At 41.4% G+C, this 14,290-nt stretch overlaps 1 protein-coding gene across 1 annotated transcript in view; it reads left to right on the top strand.

Annotated features, from left to right (window-relative positions):
- LOC138596852 (rho guanine nucleotide exchange factor 17-like) overlaps positions 1-11,111 on the top strand; it is a 66,542-nt gene extending 55,431 nt beyond the window's left edge. The window contains exons 5-25 of the mRNA XM_069668279.1: positions 1,006-1,122; positions 1,890-1,982; positions 2,091-2,267; positions 2,536-2,586; positions 2,739-2,848; positions 3,035-3,120; positions 3,220-3,338; positions 3,441-3,648; positions 3,801-3,874; positions 3,969-4,052; positions 4,164-4,267; positions 4,397-4,515; positions 4,655-4,774; positions 4,859-5,129; positions 5,248-5,334; positions 5,487-5,554; positions 5,655-5,803; positions 5,902-6,076; positions 6,334-6,429; positions 6,742-6,924; positions 7,031-11,111. Coding sequence (XP_069524380.1) covers positions 1,006-1,122; positions 1,890-1,982; positions 2,091-2,267; positions 2,536-2,586; positions 2,739-2,848; positions 3,035-3,120; positions 3,220-3,338; positions 3,441-3,648; positions 3,801-3,874; positions 3,969-4,052; positions 4,164-4,267; positions 4,397-4,515; positions 4,655-4,774; positions 4,859-5,129; positions 5,248-5,334; positions 5,487-5,554; positions 5,655-5,803; positions 5,902-6,076; positions 6,334-6,429; positions 6,742-6,924; positions 7,031-7,239 — 2,700 coding nt within the window. The 3' untranslated portion in view covers positions 7,240-11,111. The remainder of the gene's footprint in view (positions 1-1,005; positions 1,123-1,889; positions 1,983-2,090; positions 2,268-2,535; positions 2,587-2,738; positions 2,849-3,034; positions 3,121-3,219; positions 3,339-3,440; positions 3,649-3,800; positions 3,875-3,968; positions 4,053-4,163; positions 4,268-4,396; positions 4,516-4,654; positions 4,775-4,858; positions 5,130-5,247; positions 5,335-5,486; positions 5,555-5,654; positions 5,804-5,901; positions 6,077-6,333; positions 6,430-6,741; positions 6,925-7,030) is intronic.
- Positions 11,112-14,290: the final 3,179 nt, after the last annotated feature.

Genomic DNA, 14,290 nt, shown 5'->3' with positions numbered 1-14,290 from the left:
ATCATTGCAGACTGTACACTGTTCCTGTCAGTACAACAACTTCTGCTGTTTGTTAATTTATATCATTAGCATATCATTTGGTTTGTGTACAACTTGCAAATATGCAACGAGGCAGACTGTGTCAGGGATAAACTGACTAAGTCTTACACTGTTTTCTGTTGCAAAATTTATCACAACAGAGGATGGCATTGAATGTTTAAGGGTCATTTTAATGCATCTGTTAAATCCTTGTATTTACACTGCTCCCATGTAAATCAACCAACACTTATTGCAGAGCATGGGAACCTAGAAAATACAGCCTTAAAACCACCTACCAGGGGTAGGTATAAGGAATCATTAAGTCATGTAAATATTCATTCAGTTATTTACAGTAATCATGTTATTGTTTTTCAGCAGCCAACATATATCCTTTGTTTTTGACATGTTCTTAATTAATGTTAACAATACCTTTTAAACAAAGATAATAAACAGAGCGGAAGGTTTCAACTTGATTTAAAGTAGACGCTTGGTTGAGTTCTGTCCTCTGCTGCGACATATCCTCACCTTCTCTTCTCACTGCTCCTCAAACACTAAGGAGAGGGACTAGGGAGAGGGCGGAGTGGACACTGGGATAGACTGATGATAAAAAAAGAGGAGGGTCAGAATATTGCATAAAACAGCACAAAGCAAGTTTAATAACAGCCCATTGTGCCACATGTCTGTAAACGCTCTCTCTGTTTGTGTCTCCACATCTTTTATTCATATCTGAGCTCTTCTCTCTCTGTCCATCGCCCTCTATTTGTGAAAAGGAAGCAGGTCAGCATGAATTACCTGTGTGATTCAGATCTCCTGTTTTACTAAGGTGCTTCTCAAACTGAAAAACAAAATAAAATATAGTCACAAAATAAGGGATTGAGGTTTTAACCAGTGCAGGGACTAACCACACTAAACTCTACCTGGATTGTTTATTGAAAACCAGCTGCTGTGACATAAATGTGAACACATCTTCTTCTTTTCCCCCTCCAGTTCTCCAAAGAGGCTCTAGCTAACATGTATTCAGCGTACATTGACAACTTTCTAAATGCCAAAGATGCCGTGAGGATTGCCAAGGAGGCCAAGCCAGCGTTTCACAAGTTCCTGGAGGTGAGTGTTTGACTGAGTCACAGGACATCCTGTCCGTCTGAGCGGCTGCTTTTATGTTTGTTTGGAAAACCTGGAACTAGTTTAGAAATGTTTTCAACTAGCTTTTGGATGACCACTTTGTGCCGACAGTGATAATGTTCAGGCACTAAAATATGTGTTGTTGTCTCTTTTTGGCAATGTTAGAGTTCTGTATGAATGTGTGTTCGCTTCCTGTCTTGTGTCATGCTGGTATACCCATGTGTCTTTGAAAAACAGACACTTAAATGTTCTTACTCTGCAGTTACAGGATATTAGGATCAATAAATCAAGAAGTGTGAGTTTAGTTTTCTGAAAAATAATGGGAAAAACTTAAATCCATCCATGAATTCAGGCCAAATGTTTTGACATAGGGGCTAAATACTAGTGAATTAAAATGTCTTTCTTTTTATGTCATTTGTTTCTGTAACTGTAAAAAAAGACTCAGTATTGTCAGTGAATCCTCACTTTACAGCAATACAACCAGATAATTTGACGTAAAAACTGTTAATAGGTCAACTCAAAATTGGTAGACCACTGACAAGCACTTTGATGTCTGCTGTGGTGTGCCGCTAGAAAAGTATGGGAACCACAGATCTCCATGCTAGACAAGGTTTTACTTTGAAACCACTCTGCCATCTTGTGGTAGAAACATGAAGTGCAACACAGACCTGATTGCAGACTTTTACTTGGGCTACCTTGTTTTCACCTTCTCTCTTATATCCACTCTTCTACCTCCTTCACTCCAACAGCAAAACATGCGTGAGAACAAGGAGAAACAGGCTCTGGGCGATCTCATGATCAAACCGGTCCAGAGGATTCCTCGATACGAGCTGCTGGTGAAGGTGAACCATCTCAAAACATCACTCAACACTGTCTTTATAAGTAAGCCTTGGGTTCTGCGACAAGACGCTCATGTAAAGGGAGATGAACATATTTGTTTTTTGTTCTAGGACCTGCTGAAGCACACCTCAGAGGATCACCCGGACCACCCTTACTTACTGGACGCACAGAGGGACATCAAGCGGCTGGCAGAGAAGATCAACAAGGGCCGTCGCTCCGCTGAGGAGGCGGAGAGGGAGGCGAGGGTCATCCAGGAGATCGAGGCGCACATAGAGGGAGTTGAACACGTGAGACATTTATTTCTGTAAACATAAACCGCTGTTTATAGCTGATGTTTGCCTGTTTAACAACCTCTTTTTTAACTAATCTGCAGATTACTTTCTTGTTTAATTGATACAATGTGTTTTTTTCTTTGTCTTACTTGTTAAATCTAAAAAGTTCTTACAGTTTGTGCAGCTGTTTAATTCCTAAATCCTCAAAGAGTGAGACGGCAACAGTATGCAGTTATTTTTTATGGTTTGAAGTGATGATTCACTCTCCCTGTCTGTTTGTTAGATTCTCAACCCACAGAGGAAGTTCTTGAGACAGGAAATGGTTATGGAGGCGGTAAGAAGTGCTTTAATTGACAAATATCTTGGAAAATAAGTAAAAGTAAAGAAATGATTACAGATAGCTGTATAATGATATGACTTTAATAGGTATATGGATCACCCCTAAACCCAGTGTCTGAGCTCGTCCTCTCTCCTCTCTCTCTGTAGAAGACGGTCGGTGGGAAAAAAGACCGCTCTCTCTTCCTCTTCAGTGATCTGATCATCTGCACCACTCTCAAGAGGAAGTCTGGCTCATTAAGGCGCAGCTCCATGAGCCTGTACGGACACACACCCACTCACACACACACACACATCACAGCAGGGTTACCAAGCCGCACTGCCCCCTAGTGTTTAACAACAGACATACAATGTATGACAAAATATGTCTTATTGTTAACCTCATTTTCTCAATCTTTTTTCTCTCTTTTTTTGTGTCTGTTTCTCATTTGCTCTCACGCTCTCAGATACTCGGCTGCAAGTGTGATCGACACTTCCAGTAAATACAAGTTCCTGTGGAAGCTTCCCCTGGAGGACGTGGAGGTGGTGAAAAGTAAGGCTCCACCTTAAGACCAGGAATTAACTATTTAAGTTACTTTGCCTTCAGAAGTTTAGTGGCGTTCAGTTGTTTAATTACATATCTCTGCATCAGGCTCCACTCAGGCCACAAACAAGGAGAGCATCCAGAAGATGATCAGCCGACTAGACGAGGATCTCAGCACTCTGGGTCAGATCAGCAAACTGTCTGAGACCCTCAGCTTCCCACACCAGGTACTGTTTGACTCATTTTCTTCTTCCTTATCGTCCACTGCTTTATGATGAGGTAAACCTCTAACAGTTGTGTGTTTTTCCTCTTGTTTCTTTCTCTCTCAGTCCCTGGACGAGGTGATAAAGGATCTGATGGCGTCGGTGCACAGGGAGCTGTCAGAGAAGCAGTCTCTGGCCTTCAGCATGACCTGCCTGCCCACAAAGCTGGAGTTTACCACGGCGTCCGCAGAGAGCAGCTTCGTCTTCGAGTTCACCTCGCCGGACATTCGTTCCAACTTTGAACAGGCCTTTGAAGAAGCCAAGAAGAAGCTAGGTCAGTGAAGCAAAACAAAAGTTACTGTGCTGAAACTAGGTGCATTAGGAAGAGAGAGCAGAGACGGCATTTAAAGAGGTTTGAGTTCAGCATCTCTGCCCATCAGCTGCTTGATAAATGAGGCTTTACCTGTCAAATTTCTGTGTGTTTAGCGATGAATAAGGACCAGTGGGATCCAGAGTTTCTGAAGGCCATACCTATCATGAAGACACGTAGTGGCATGCAGGTAAGAGCAGCATCTATTGTCTGTGTATACTTGAAGGTAAAGCCCTCTTTACAAATGCTGAAAAGAAATACTGATGTATTTTGTTTGTCTCCAGTTTTCGTGTGCCTCCCCAAGCCACAGCTGTCCCGACAGTGGCTGTGAGGTTTGGGTGTGTAACAGCGATGGATATGTGGGACAGGTGAGGAAAATACTGTAAATGTGTCAATAATTTAATAGCCAGAAAAATATGCATTTTCTTTCCGAGTTTTGCCAACAGTTCGACTGATGTGTTGTTGTTTTCTCTCTCCAGGTGTGTCTATTAAACATCAAAGATGAGCCCACAGTGGAGGCCTGTATCGCTGTCTGCTCAGCCAGGATCATATGTATCGCTGCAGTACCAGGACTCAAGGGAAGGTCAGTGCAAATGTACGTACTTGCAACTAACACACAGACGTAAACTTTGAAGGTCAGAGAAGAATTAAATTGCACCTTATTGGTTTGTCGACTCTGTTTCTGATCTCCATTATATTCTGTGCCTCTCAGGGAGCGCGGATCAGAGCCCACACACGTCCCTGCCTCTGGAGCACCCGGTCACACCCAGCAGAAGCAGCTCCATATTTCTATCTCTCACTCCTCTCTAGAGCTGACGGAGCAACCTACAGGTCTGTCCTGAAAGATATTAAACAAGTTGCTGTGGTCTTTTCTTATATTAGCCTTTATTGAATTGTGTTCAACCTGTATGCACTGCACATTTTTGTTTAATGCATATGTAGCCTGATGAACTGATGGATTGATTTCCAGTACCAGGGGCGGAGCTTGTTCCTTTTGACAGTGATGACACCGATGATGAGGACTCACCCAGCCCGTCCTCCACCCTGCAGAGTCAGGCCAGTCACTCCACCATATCATCCAGCTATGGCAGTGAGTAAAAACACTCATACACACTCCAGTCTCACACACACACTCACAGTCTATACCTAAAGTCTTTTTCATTCCCCCTTCAAGATGACGAGGGTCCAGGCTCCAAGGACATGGCTACGGAGACCACCAGCAGCGAGGAGGAGCAAGAGTTCCCTGTGCCGAGCTCCTATGGAGCTCCTGGCATGTTGGGTGTCGGCGGAGGAGGAGGCCGCACTCACACAGAGAGCCCCATGGATGGCCGCGCCATGCGCCGCTCCTCCCGGGGCTCGTTCACCAGGGCGAGCCTGGAGGACCTGCTCAGCATCGACCCCGAGGCCTACCAGAGCTCAGTGTGGCTGGGCACCGAGGATGGATGGTGTGTGATGTCAGACACACAATAATGCATCATAGTTATTATCTGTACTTTCATAGAGACAGCTTGTTCCTGTACTTTTTGATCAACTAATTTCCCACAATGCACCCCTTTCTGTTAGCATCCACGTGTACCAGTCCTCGGACAACATCCGGAACCGTAAAAACAGCATGAAGATGCAACACTCAGCTTCCATCCTCTGCATACTGCAAGTTACCTTTTCATTTTCTACTGTGCCTTTAAAGACAACATACGTGATGGGAAAGTTGTGATGACAAGTAGCTGGAAAGCCATTCGATGGAGCTGTGTTTAAATGTCTTCCTCTGTTATTCTGACATCCCTCCTATTGGCTTCCTACAGGTATTTGGACAACAAAGTGTTTGTATCTTTGGCCAATGGAGAGGTGATTGTTTATCAGAGAGAAGCAGGTAAGTCATCAGTGTGACGTGAGTGCTTGGGGGATTTCAAAAACACAAAAATAGTGTTTGACTCTTTTTGATGTTGTTTTATTCTACTCTCAACGTGCAGGTAGTTTCTGGGACCCTCAGTCCTCCCAGACGTTAGTTCTTGGCACGCCCAGTAGCCCTGTCACCAAAATGGTTCCTGTGGGAGGAAAGCTTTGGTGTGGCTCACAGAACAGAGTCCTTATTATCAACACAACTACACTGGTACAAGAGGTACGTGGCTGGATGGAAGGATGTGTGTGGAGGTAAATAAATGACAAGACAGGCCAGTGTGTGTTTACTCTTCTTCCCTTCTGTCTCTTTCACTTCAGCACTGGTTCCAGGTGGGCACAGACAGCAGTCGGTGTGTGACTTGCTTGGTGGCATACGGTCAGGGTGTGTGGTTGGCGTTGCAGGGCAGCGCATATGTCAAACTGTACCACGCTCAGACCCTGGAGAGCCTGACAGAGGTGGACGTGGCGCCTGCTGTGCATAAGATGCTTGCAGGTAAAAACACACATTGACAATACGAGCACATGTAGATTGTGAGAAAAAACGTGAACATACAAGATAATTTTAGTTTGGACAGATGCTCATAGTATGCTGTCGTATGCTGTAAGCTTTTTGCCCTTATTCTTCTCTAATCCTGATTTTAGAAAAAGTCAGTGCCTACTCCTTTCTTTGTCATATTTCTTTGTCACTCCTTTTTCTCCTGTTCCTCCCCTGTCCTCATCCTATTCTTTCATTTCTTTCTCTCCGTTCAGGTGCAGATGCCATCATCAGGCAGCACAAGGCCGCCTGTCTGAGAATCACAGCACTGCTGGCCTGTAAGGATCTGCTGTGGATCGGCACCAGTGCAGGTAAAACACCCTTTTGATTCAGAGAAACCAAAAAAATTGCTGCATCAGTAAATGGTATTGCCATTTAGTTTCACTTTATCATTAAATCAAATGGGGGCTGTTGAAACCACTATATTAACACATGCAAACATATGTAATAAATATTGTTCCTAGTGTATTTTTGCTCAGTAAATTGTCTACTTTCATTTTTAATATAAAAAAAAGGGTAATATCATATTTAGAGCCATTGTAGGTATTTTGGAATTTGACATTCATCATCTGGCTGATTAGGGGGGGGGGAAGGCATATTTAAAAGCTGGTTTTGTTCTGCAGGGGTGGTCCTTACGCTTGCAATCCCAGCAGTGAGCTCAGGAACTGGAGCTGGGACAATGAAATCTCCCCTGGCGCCGATGGGCTCGGCTCACGGACACACGGGCCACGTTCGATTTCTGACATCAATCGAGCTACCTGAAGGCTTTGACATGAACTTCCCTCCTACTGCAATTGACTCCACAGGTATTCAGTGCTTTTTTTATGTTAACTATTTCCCACTGGTAAAGTGTTCAATTTTATTTTTACTTATTGCTTCCTTCGACTTTTAACCCCTTCTCTCTTTTATTAGGGAACCAATCACAGAGCTGCAGCACAGTAGACGGGAACCTCCAAAGGCGGGACTCCGCGCGCCGCCGAGCTTCTGCACACATCCCTCCAAAAACCAACCATCTAGTAATCTCCGGTGGGGACGGCTATGAGGACTTTAGACTGACTAATAGCAGTGAAACAGTGGGACGGGACGACAGCACCAACCATCTTTTACTTTGGAGGGTCTAAGACAATAAGCCCTGACCTCCTCTTGCTGAGAACTGTGCACAAGCTCCTGTTCTGCTCCCCCATCGGACTCCTCACTTTCTGGTGTTGTTCTTTTGGTCTTTTGCTCAGTCCAGCAGTCTCTATGTGCAAAAATATGGCTGTCAGCTCCCTCCTGCACTTACTCAGACCCAGTTTTCTTGTGTTACGTCGCAGATGGTGTGCGTTGTTCCTCACTGAGTGGTATCTGTGCATGTCTATTTGCATCTGCGTGTGTTGTCTTTTTACTCAAGTCTTTACTGAAGAAGACGGAAGAAGAGGACTGAGGAAGGAATGACTTTCACAGATGCATCGGTGGTTAGATTGAGAACATGTGAAGAAAAGAGACAGATGAGGAAGTGGACTCTGCAGAATGTCATTGCACAGGAAGTGGACGTGGACATCAACCCTAAACGCCATGAAAGGAAACAAAGATAATTTACCATCGCAGACTGAAGTTTGATGGATTTTGTTGACTTTTCAGAAAGAGTTCGAGCTAAGCAGAAAGGTTCAGTTGACGTCTGTGAAGTAGAAGTATTAAAGGTACTAAAACCTGCTGGGTCTGGACTACAGCCTTTCTTGGCAAATCTGATGATCAGATGTTTCTGCTGGGGTCATAATAATATCCATTCCACGATGATTAATCATCCATGTGAGACTGCTTTAATCATCTTCACTCCTGTTGAGGAGGAGGGAATAAGAGCATCATTTAAGTGCAATATGTTACAAGGGTATCTAACAGGACTAAACACACATGCACACACTTTCATGCATCGCCTTTACTCACTGAACCCGAAGACGTAAATGTTTAGTTTTTTCCACAGATATCACATTGTATCAGATTTTCTTATTTAATGTTTGCTGCCAGTTTAAGGTGACATGAACATGGATGATGCCCACGACTGGATTGGAGTAGAAAAGAAGTGCATTGGAGAAATTCCTCCTTAACATGACTATGCCAAAGCCTTGTGTGTGTTAAAGTTGTAACATTAAGGGATCTGAAAAGATTACTCTTGCCATGAAATTTCAGTTTGTTGTCCTAATTTCTGAAGCGCACTCTTTAGAGATGATGCCAGGCTGTGTGGTAGCAGATAACAATAGTTATGTACAGTATTTATGGTTTTGATTTTTAGCGCCTTCTTTTACAGCACTTAATTTATAGAAGATGTAGCTTTCACTTTTTTGTTTTTGAGTTGAAGAACAGGGAGGCCCTGGCTTGACTACCGGAAGAAATGAATAGGCATGTTAAGGTTTGGGCAGGCAGACACACACACATACACACGCAGTAGGGGTGTAACAATTCAGTCCAAATACAAAATACAGGCTTCTTGTTTCAGAGTTGTACTCCATAAATGTAGGAAACCTATAAGGAGAGGGTTTGGAGATATTTTGTTACTGCATCTCTACTCAACTATTGACTGTTTGTGGCCAAGAGTCCCAGGTTGCGTACCTATCCAGCTCTCAAATCCAAACAGAAACTTCACTTCACATTGAATTTAACCCAGTTTATCTTTATGAGACAAAGAACACATTCACTGTTTGGTGCCAAAATGCTTAGGTTTGCTCAGTATTTCAGTTAATGTGGTATTTTTGTTACATGAAACATAGCGCCAAGATTAATTGTTTCACAGCGAATAAACAAGCCCACAAAACACTTGATTGTATTATTGATTGTTGAAGGACAAGATGCAAGTGGTTTGTTTGTGCACCAGGAGAGTGCCTGAGATACAGAGTAGGTCAGAAGGACAAAAGCTGAGCACCTGCACGTGCCTTCAGAAGGCTAAAAGTTAAGCCAATTAAAGACACACACACAGAGTGAAAAGTCAGCTCTTGCTCGTCCTGCAGCAGATGTCTGTTGAAGTAAAAGGGTGACTCTGACTTGTCCTTGCACACACACGTTAGCCTCAGGCTTTGAGGGTTAAGCAGTGATTGTCTTTGATCCCCACAAGCCTAGAAAACCACATTGCACTTTGCCAGCCATCTGGGCACTTCACCCTAGATTTCCCCCTTTCGCATTCACATTAGGTTAACTATCCCACTCTGTGAGCAGTTAAGAGGATTGGCTGGTTGTTGTGATAGCTGCTGCTAACTAGCTAGTGAGCTCTTGTTTGTGTGAGTCCTCCACAAGTTCTCTGTCAAGTTAAGTCTGTGAAGAATGCAGCAGAGGAAAGTTTAAGAATTTAAGCATGTTACAGGAATAGTTCAACATTTTGGGAAACCAATCTTGTGTGTTTATGGTAAATCGAAAACTACAGCCAGCAGCTGGTTAGCTGAGCCTAGCATAACGGCTGCAAACAGGAAGAAGCTAGCCTGGGTTTAACCAAAGTTATAAAGACATAGCGGAAATGCTCTGAAGCTCACTAATTAACAAATTCTATCTAGTTGGTTTAATTAAACTTTGTCTTTTGTTAATTTAAAGGAGATGTAATGTATTAATTAGCAAGCGACTGTATTGTGTGAGCTATCTTTTCTGGTCTTTGGGCTAGGCTAAGCTAACCTAAAGCTAGCTGTAGTTAAAAATCAGTAATGAGATCTTCTCTTTTCTTCTCACTACTAGCTAAGATATTTTTTTAAATGTTCAATTATTCCTGTATAGATATAAGTAACAGATGTAAGTGTTTTTCCATGTTCTGTTTGATTAACATCATAGTTAATATTTGAGTTCTCAGTGCCAACAGCTGCTCAGAAAGCGTCCCATGAAAATGCTGTATATCCATGCTGGCTGTAAAGCAATGAAAAGCTCCCTGCAGTATGAAGTTAGTCTGTGAAAAGCGAAAACTCATAATCTCACAGAATTACGTGAAATGACCACAACCTCTTAACCCTGTATTACATCCGTGTGCTATCTCTGCTGGTACCTGCGATTTCAGAGCAGAGTTTCTTAAACTGTGACTTGGGAAGCACAAAAACATTTCTCAATGGTGGGCCCCCATTTCACTGAGTTAATAGTGTGTTTTTTAGCTCTGACATCTCTGGGTTAAACATAATTATGTAACATCCAGGTCTGTAAACACAACTCTACTTTGGTTGGAATCAATTACTTTCATTTCATTCGAATTTAGGTTTTCTTTAAATGTCTAAAAAAAAGCCTTGCAAATATATAAATTTTTTAATATATGTATTAAAAAGCATAAATGACTTTCCACATTGCATTTTTAGGTCCTGAACCCAGTGTATTGACAGCTACACAGCATACACAAACACGCAAATATGTTGAAGATATGAAGTAAAAAATGAATATTATTTTCACCAGTATTGAAAGAATGAAGCATTTTGTGTGCCACTTAAAGAAACATACACTTAATTTGTCACCATCACAGCATCCTATCACTGTAACTCTCACCTCGTAAGTAACCCCATCATGCCCGTATGTGAAAGAAGACTATTGTTGTAAATATTGATATATTGCCTTTTTTTCTGTAAATAGTGCACCCATGGTCCTCAATTGTTGATATGAATCTAATGGCATATTTTTATATATTTGTGTAAGTTTTTTTTTGTTTGTTTGTGTTTTTCCCCTTTCTCTCTGGCATGCGCTGTCAGTGACGTTTGAATTAAAACTGCCATAGATCTCTCAAAATAAGAGCCTCTGCTGTTAGCAGGGCGACTGACAGGTAGAGTTTTAGCATTGATGTTTCACTGCTAGCTGTGTTAGTTCTAAAACGTATGTTTGCCTTGTACGGATGTCTACAGGAAGGAAAACAACATGGCAGTATTCACTGACCACCTGGTCTTTATGACTCTGATTATCGCTGCCTCTGGTTGACACCTGGCAGTTTTCATTGTTTCTTCCTGTATGTAGCTGTTATTGTTTTGTCACTGTGGGTTTCTCTTTGTAATTAAATCAATTCACTGGTGCCAGTTTGTGCCTGTTCCTTCTTCGGCAGGTGAGGTGTGAGTCTAAAAGTTACAGCGAAGTAAGTTACAAAGTAACTTACTAACTAAGTAAGTCTTATCTGGTTTTCTAAAAGCAGAGTATGATAGTTAAACGCACAAAACATAGAAAGGGTTACACAAGAACACATTCATTACCAGAATTCTAATTTACATTTTCTTTAAACTCATATCTACATTTAGAGAAGAAACTATCGATGATTCAATTTGTACTTTAACAGACAATTAATCACCAATTGTTCTGATATTGATGGTTTAATGACTAATATTTTTTTTTAGGACAACTGGCTTCTCAAATGTTCAGATTTGCTGTTTCCAAAATCCAGTAGACCTTAGTTTTATATTTTGGGAAGTTGTGGGCTTTTGTTTTTGTCGTCTGTCTCACAGGATAACACGGGAAAGCAAGGATGGAAGTCGAGCAATTGTTTATTAGCTATTTCATTAGAAGGAAATGGAAACGTTAGTAGAAATAATTGATTACCTTGTCCATGAACATGATATCTGTCACTTGAGACAGATTTGTTGCTTAACATAAAGTACAACAAGTCCCATGCTACTTCAGGATGCTATCAAATATCAACATTTTTATTGCTGTTTTGATTCAGAGAGCCCTGCCAGCAGTACAGTATACTGTGCGTTTAAATGGTTGTAAATGGACTGCTGTCCGACAGGAAACAAGCAAATGGAAGACGTCACCTTTGGCTCTTGACAATGTGTCATTGTATTTTTACTATTTTCTAAAAAGGCGTTTAATCCATTAAAAAAGACGTTTCAATTAATCAACTATAATGTAGATAAACGCATTCCTTAAAATCAAGTGAAAAAAACTTTGATCATTTACCTGTTGGCATCAAGAAGACCAGGTCTGTCATTAAAAGTGTTTTTTTTATTCATTAGATTGTCTTTTTAAATAATGTGTTCTCTTGTCCTTGTTCCAGGTTAGATGTCCAAAGATTTACAGGTTAAATCAACTTATTTCCTGCTTATGTGACCCTGAAGATTCATCCCTCTTTCCTTTACAGCAACAAGAAATGAATATCTTATCATATAGAATAACACTACCTCAATATTATAGCATGCACCTCATGTCTTCTGACGTCCTCTTGACCATAACACAAAGTCAGCACTGTGTTATCCACGAGCACGCCCTCAGTGTCACTCCACTATTCATCCGACTTCAATCCACTGACCCACAATGAAGAGGATTGTGATATGATAGCCTGCAGTATATGGAAGCAACCTTATGAATGCTGGCTATTCAGGACACACAAATGTTGCCCCTTCCCCCCTCATGACCACACACACACACAAGTTATGGCCCACTTCCATCTACACACACAGAATCCAAATGATGCATCGGACAGTGAAGATCTGTGTGATGAATGAAAGAAGCAGCACAGAGATTCATCTGTGACTGACATGAATGACTGAATGATATTGTCAGTCATTGACTCACTCTGACTCACTGGTTCAGCCCGGCGGAAGAGCGTGGGCCAGTGGAAATCTCCTTCATTCACTGGTGTTATTACATTATGTGTAAGTGTGTATTTAGCAAAGCTGTCATTTTATCTATATAAACACCCAAACCTGTGTTTATATAGTGTACGTTCACACATTTTACTTGCATTCAAGCAGCTGCAACTCAGTACTTTCATTCATGATTCATTCACTCTATGTAACTACTTAAATATAACTTTATACGAAGACAACCAATTAAAAAATGTCATTAAAATCTTTGTCAAAAATATGATATGGGGCATGTGTATTTCTGGTATCTTTATTGAAATACTTTTCCTCATCATACATTCTCTTTATGCACAGGTGTAAATAATAAAACCAGTTAGCTGCTTCACTGTCACACCATCTGACTTGTTGGTGCACTGAAATAGAGCCGAGCCCTCGTTAGGGTCAATAGCAGCACGTGTGGCTTTCTTCCATTGAATAACAGAGGGACATTGATGCTACATCATTGACAATCAGAATAATACAAATACGCACAGATGTATTACAGATGTCACGTATTAGTTTAAAGCTACTTTGAAGAAGTTGATGTTGTGTGGATTTTGGCGACCTCTGTGGACAAACAGGTGCGTCTTATTTCTTTGCTGATCTGGTCCTGTACATGCTGTCTTTTAAAGGGGGCATATGTTTTAAATGGATATGCTCATATTTTGCATGGGCTTCACATTTTTGGGCGTTTATTGTTCACAGTGAAAAAGTGAAAACTGCCATGTTTTTTTCCAGAATGACTGATTTTTAAAAAGGTAGCCTATGAAATGAGCTGTTCAGAACAGCTGCAGGTCTCTACGTAGAACCTTGCTTTCACTGAAATCAACCAACCGTCATTCACCTCAGGCTGCCTTCTTGCACTAGCTTGTAGTCAAGATTTCTATTGGCGATGCTGGCTCGTACTTATAAGGCCGAATAACCGATCCTAGAGCAGCCATGTTTTCTACAACTTTGGAGTGACAGTGCAGTGCGGCCGCTCCCTCACGTGGGATCGCACACGTGGAGGAGGGGCTACCAATCACTCCAAATACTGTCAGCCAGTCGTGGCTAAGGTCAAACCTTTAAGTGGCAAAACGACTTGTTTGTTTCAGGAGGAAGCAGAGGCTCCGAAAAATCATTAAATTTAAATATGTATACAATTTTTAAAATGAAACAAACTGTACCAACGTGATTCAAAAACACATTCTTACCTTACCTTAGAATAATAGAAAATTGATTGCATCGCTAAAATATGTCCCCTTTAAAACTGCTGTTAGGAAATGTATGTTGTGTGGATTTTGGTGACCCCTGTGGCCAAACCGGTACATGCTGTCTCGTCCTGTACATGCTGTCTTTAAACAGTCAAACGTATCTCTCACTGTGAATCTTTTCCATGGAAATGATAAACAGAGGCATTTCCATTTCCATGTAAATTGCATTGTCTGACAGTGACATAAGTGACAGTTATTCAAATTAATAATCAGTCTTTTTTTCAAATGGTCTCTTTCCTTGCTCATATAGAGACGTAACAATTTCTCCCAGTAGGTTTAAGAAAATAAAAACTGGTTTACTGGGTAAAGTCTTTTTTACTGATCAGAGGGCAGAATAATTTTTACCCAGATAGTACTTGAAGAATTTGGAAACACATTCAAAA

The sequence above is a fragment of the Semicossyphus pulcher genome, unplaced genomic scaffold (genome assembly GCF_022749685.1).
Source record: "Semicossyphus pulcher isolate SPU_LCO1_2020_fin unplaced genomic scaffold, fSemPul1.0.p SCAF_19, whole genome shotgun sequence".
Lineage (NCBI taxonomy): Eukaryota > Metazoa > Chordata > Actinopteri > Labriformes > Labridae > Semicossyphus > Semicossyphus pulcher.
This window is presented reverse-complemented; position numbering and strand designations above follow the sequence as displayed.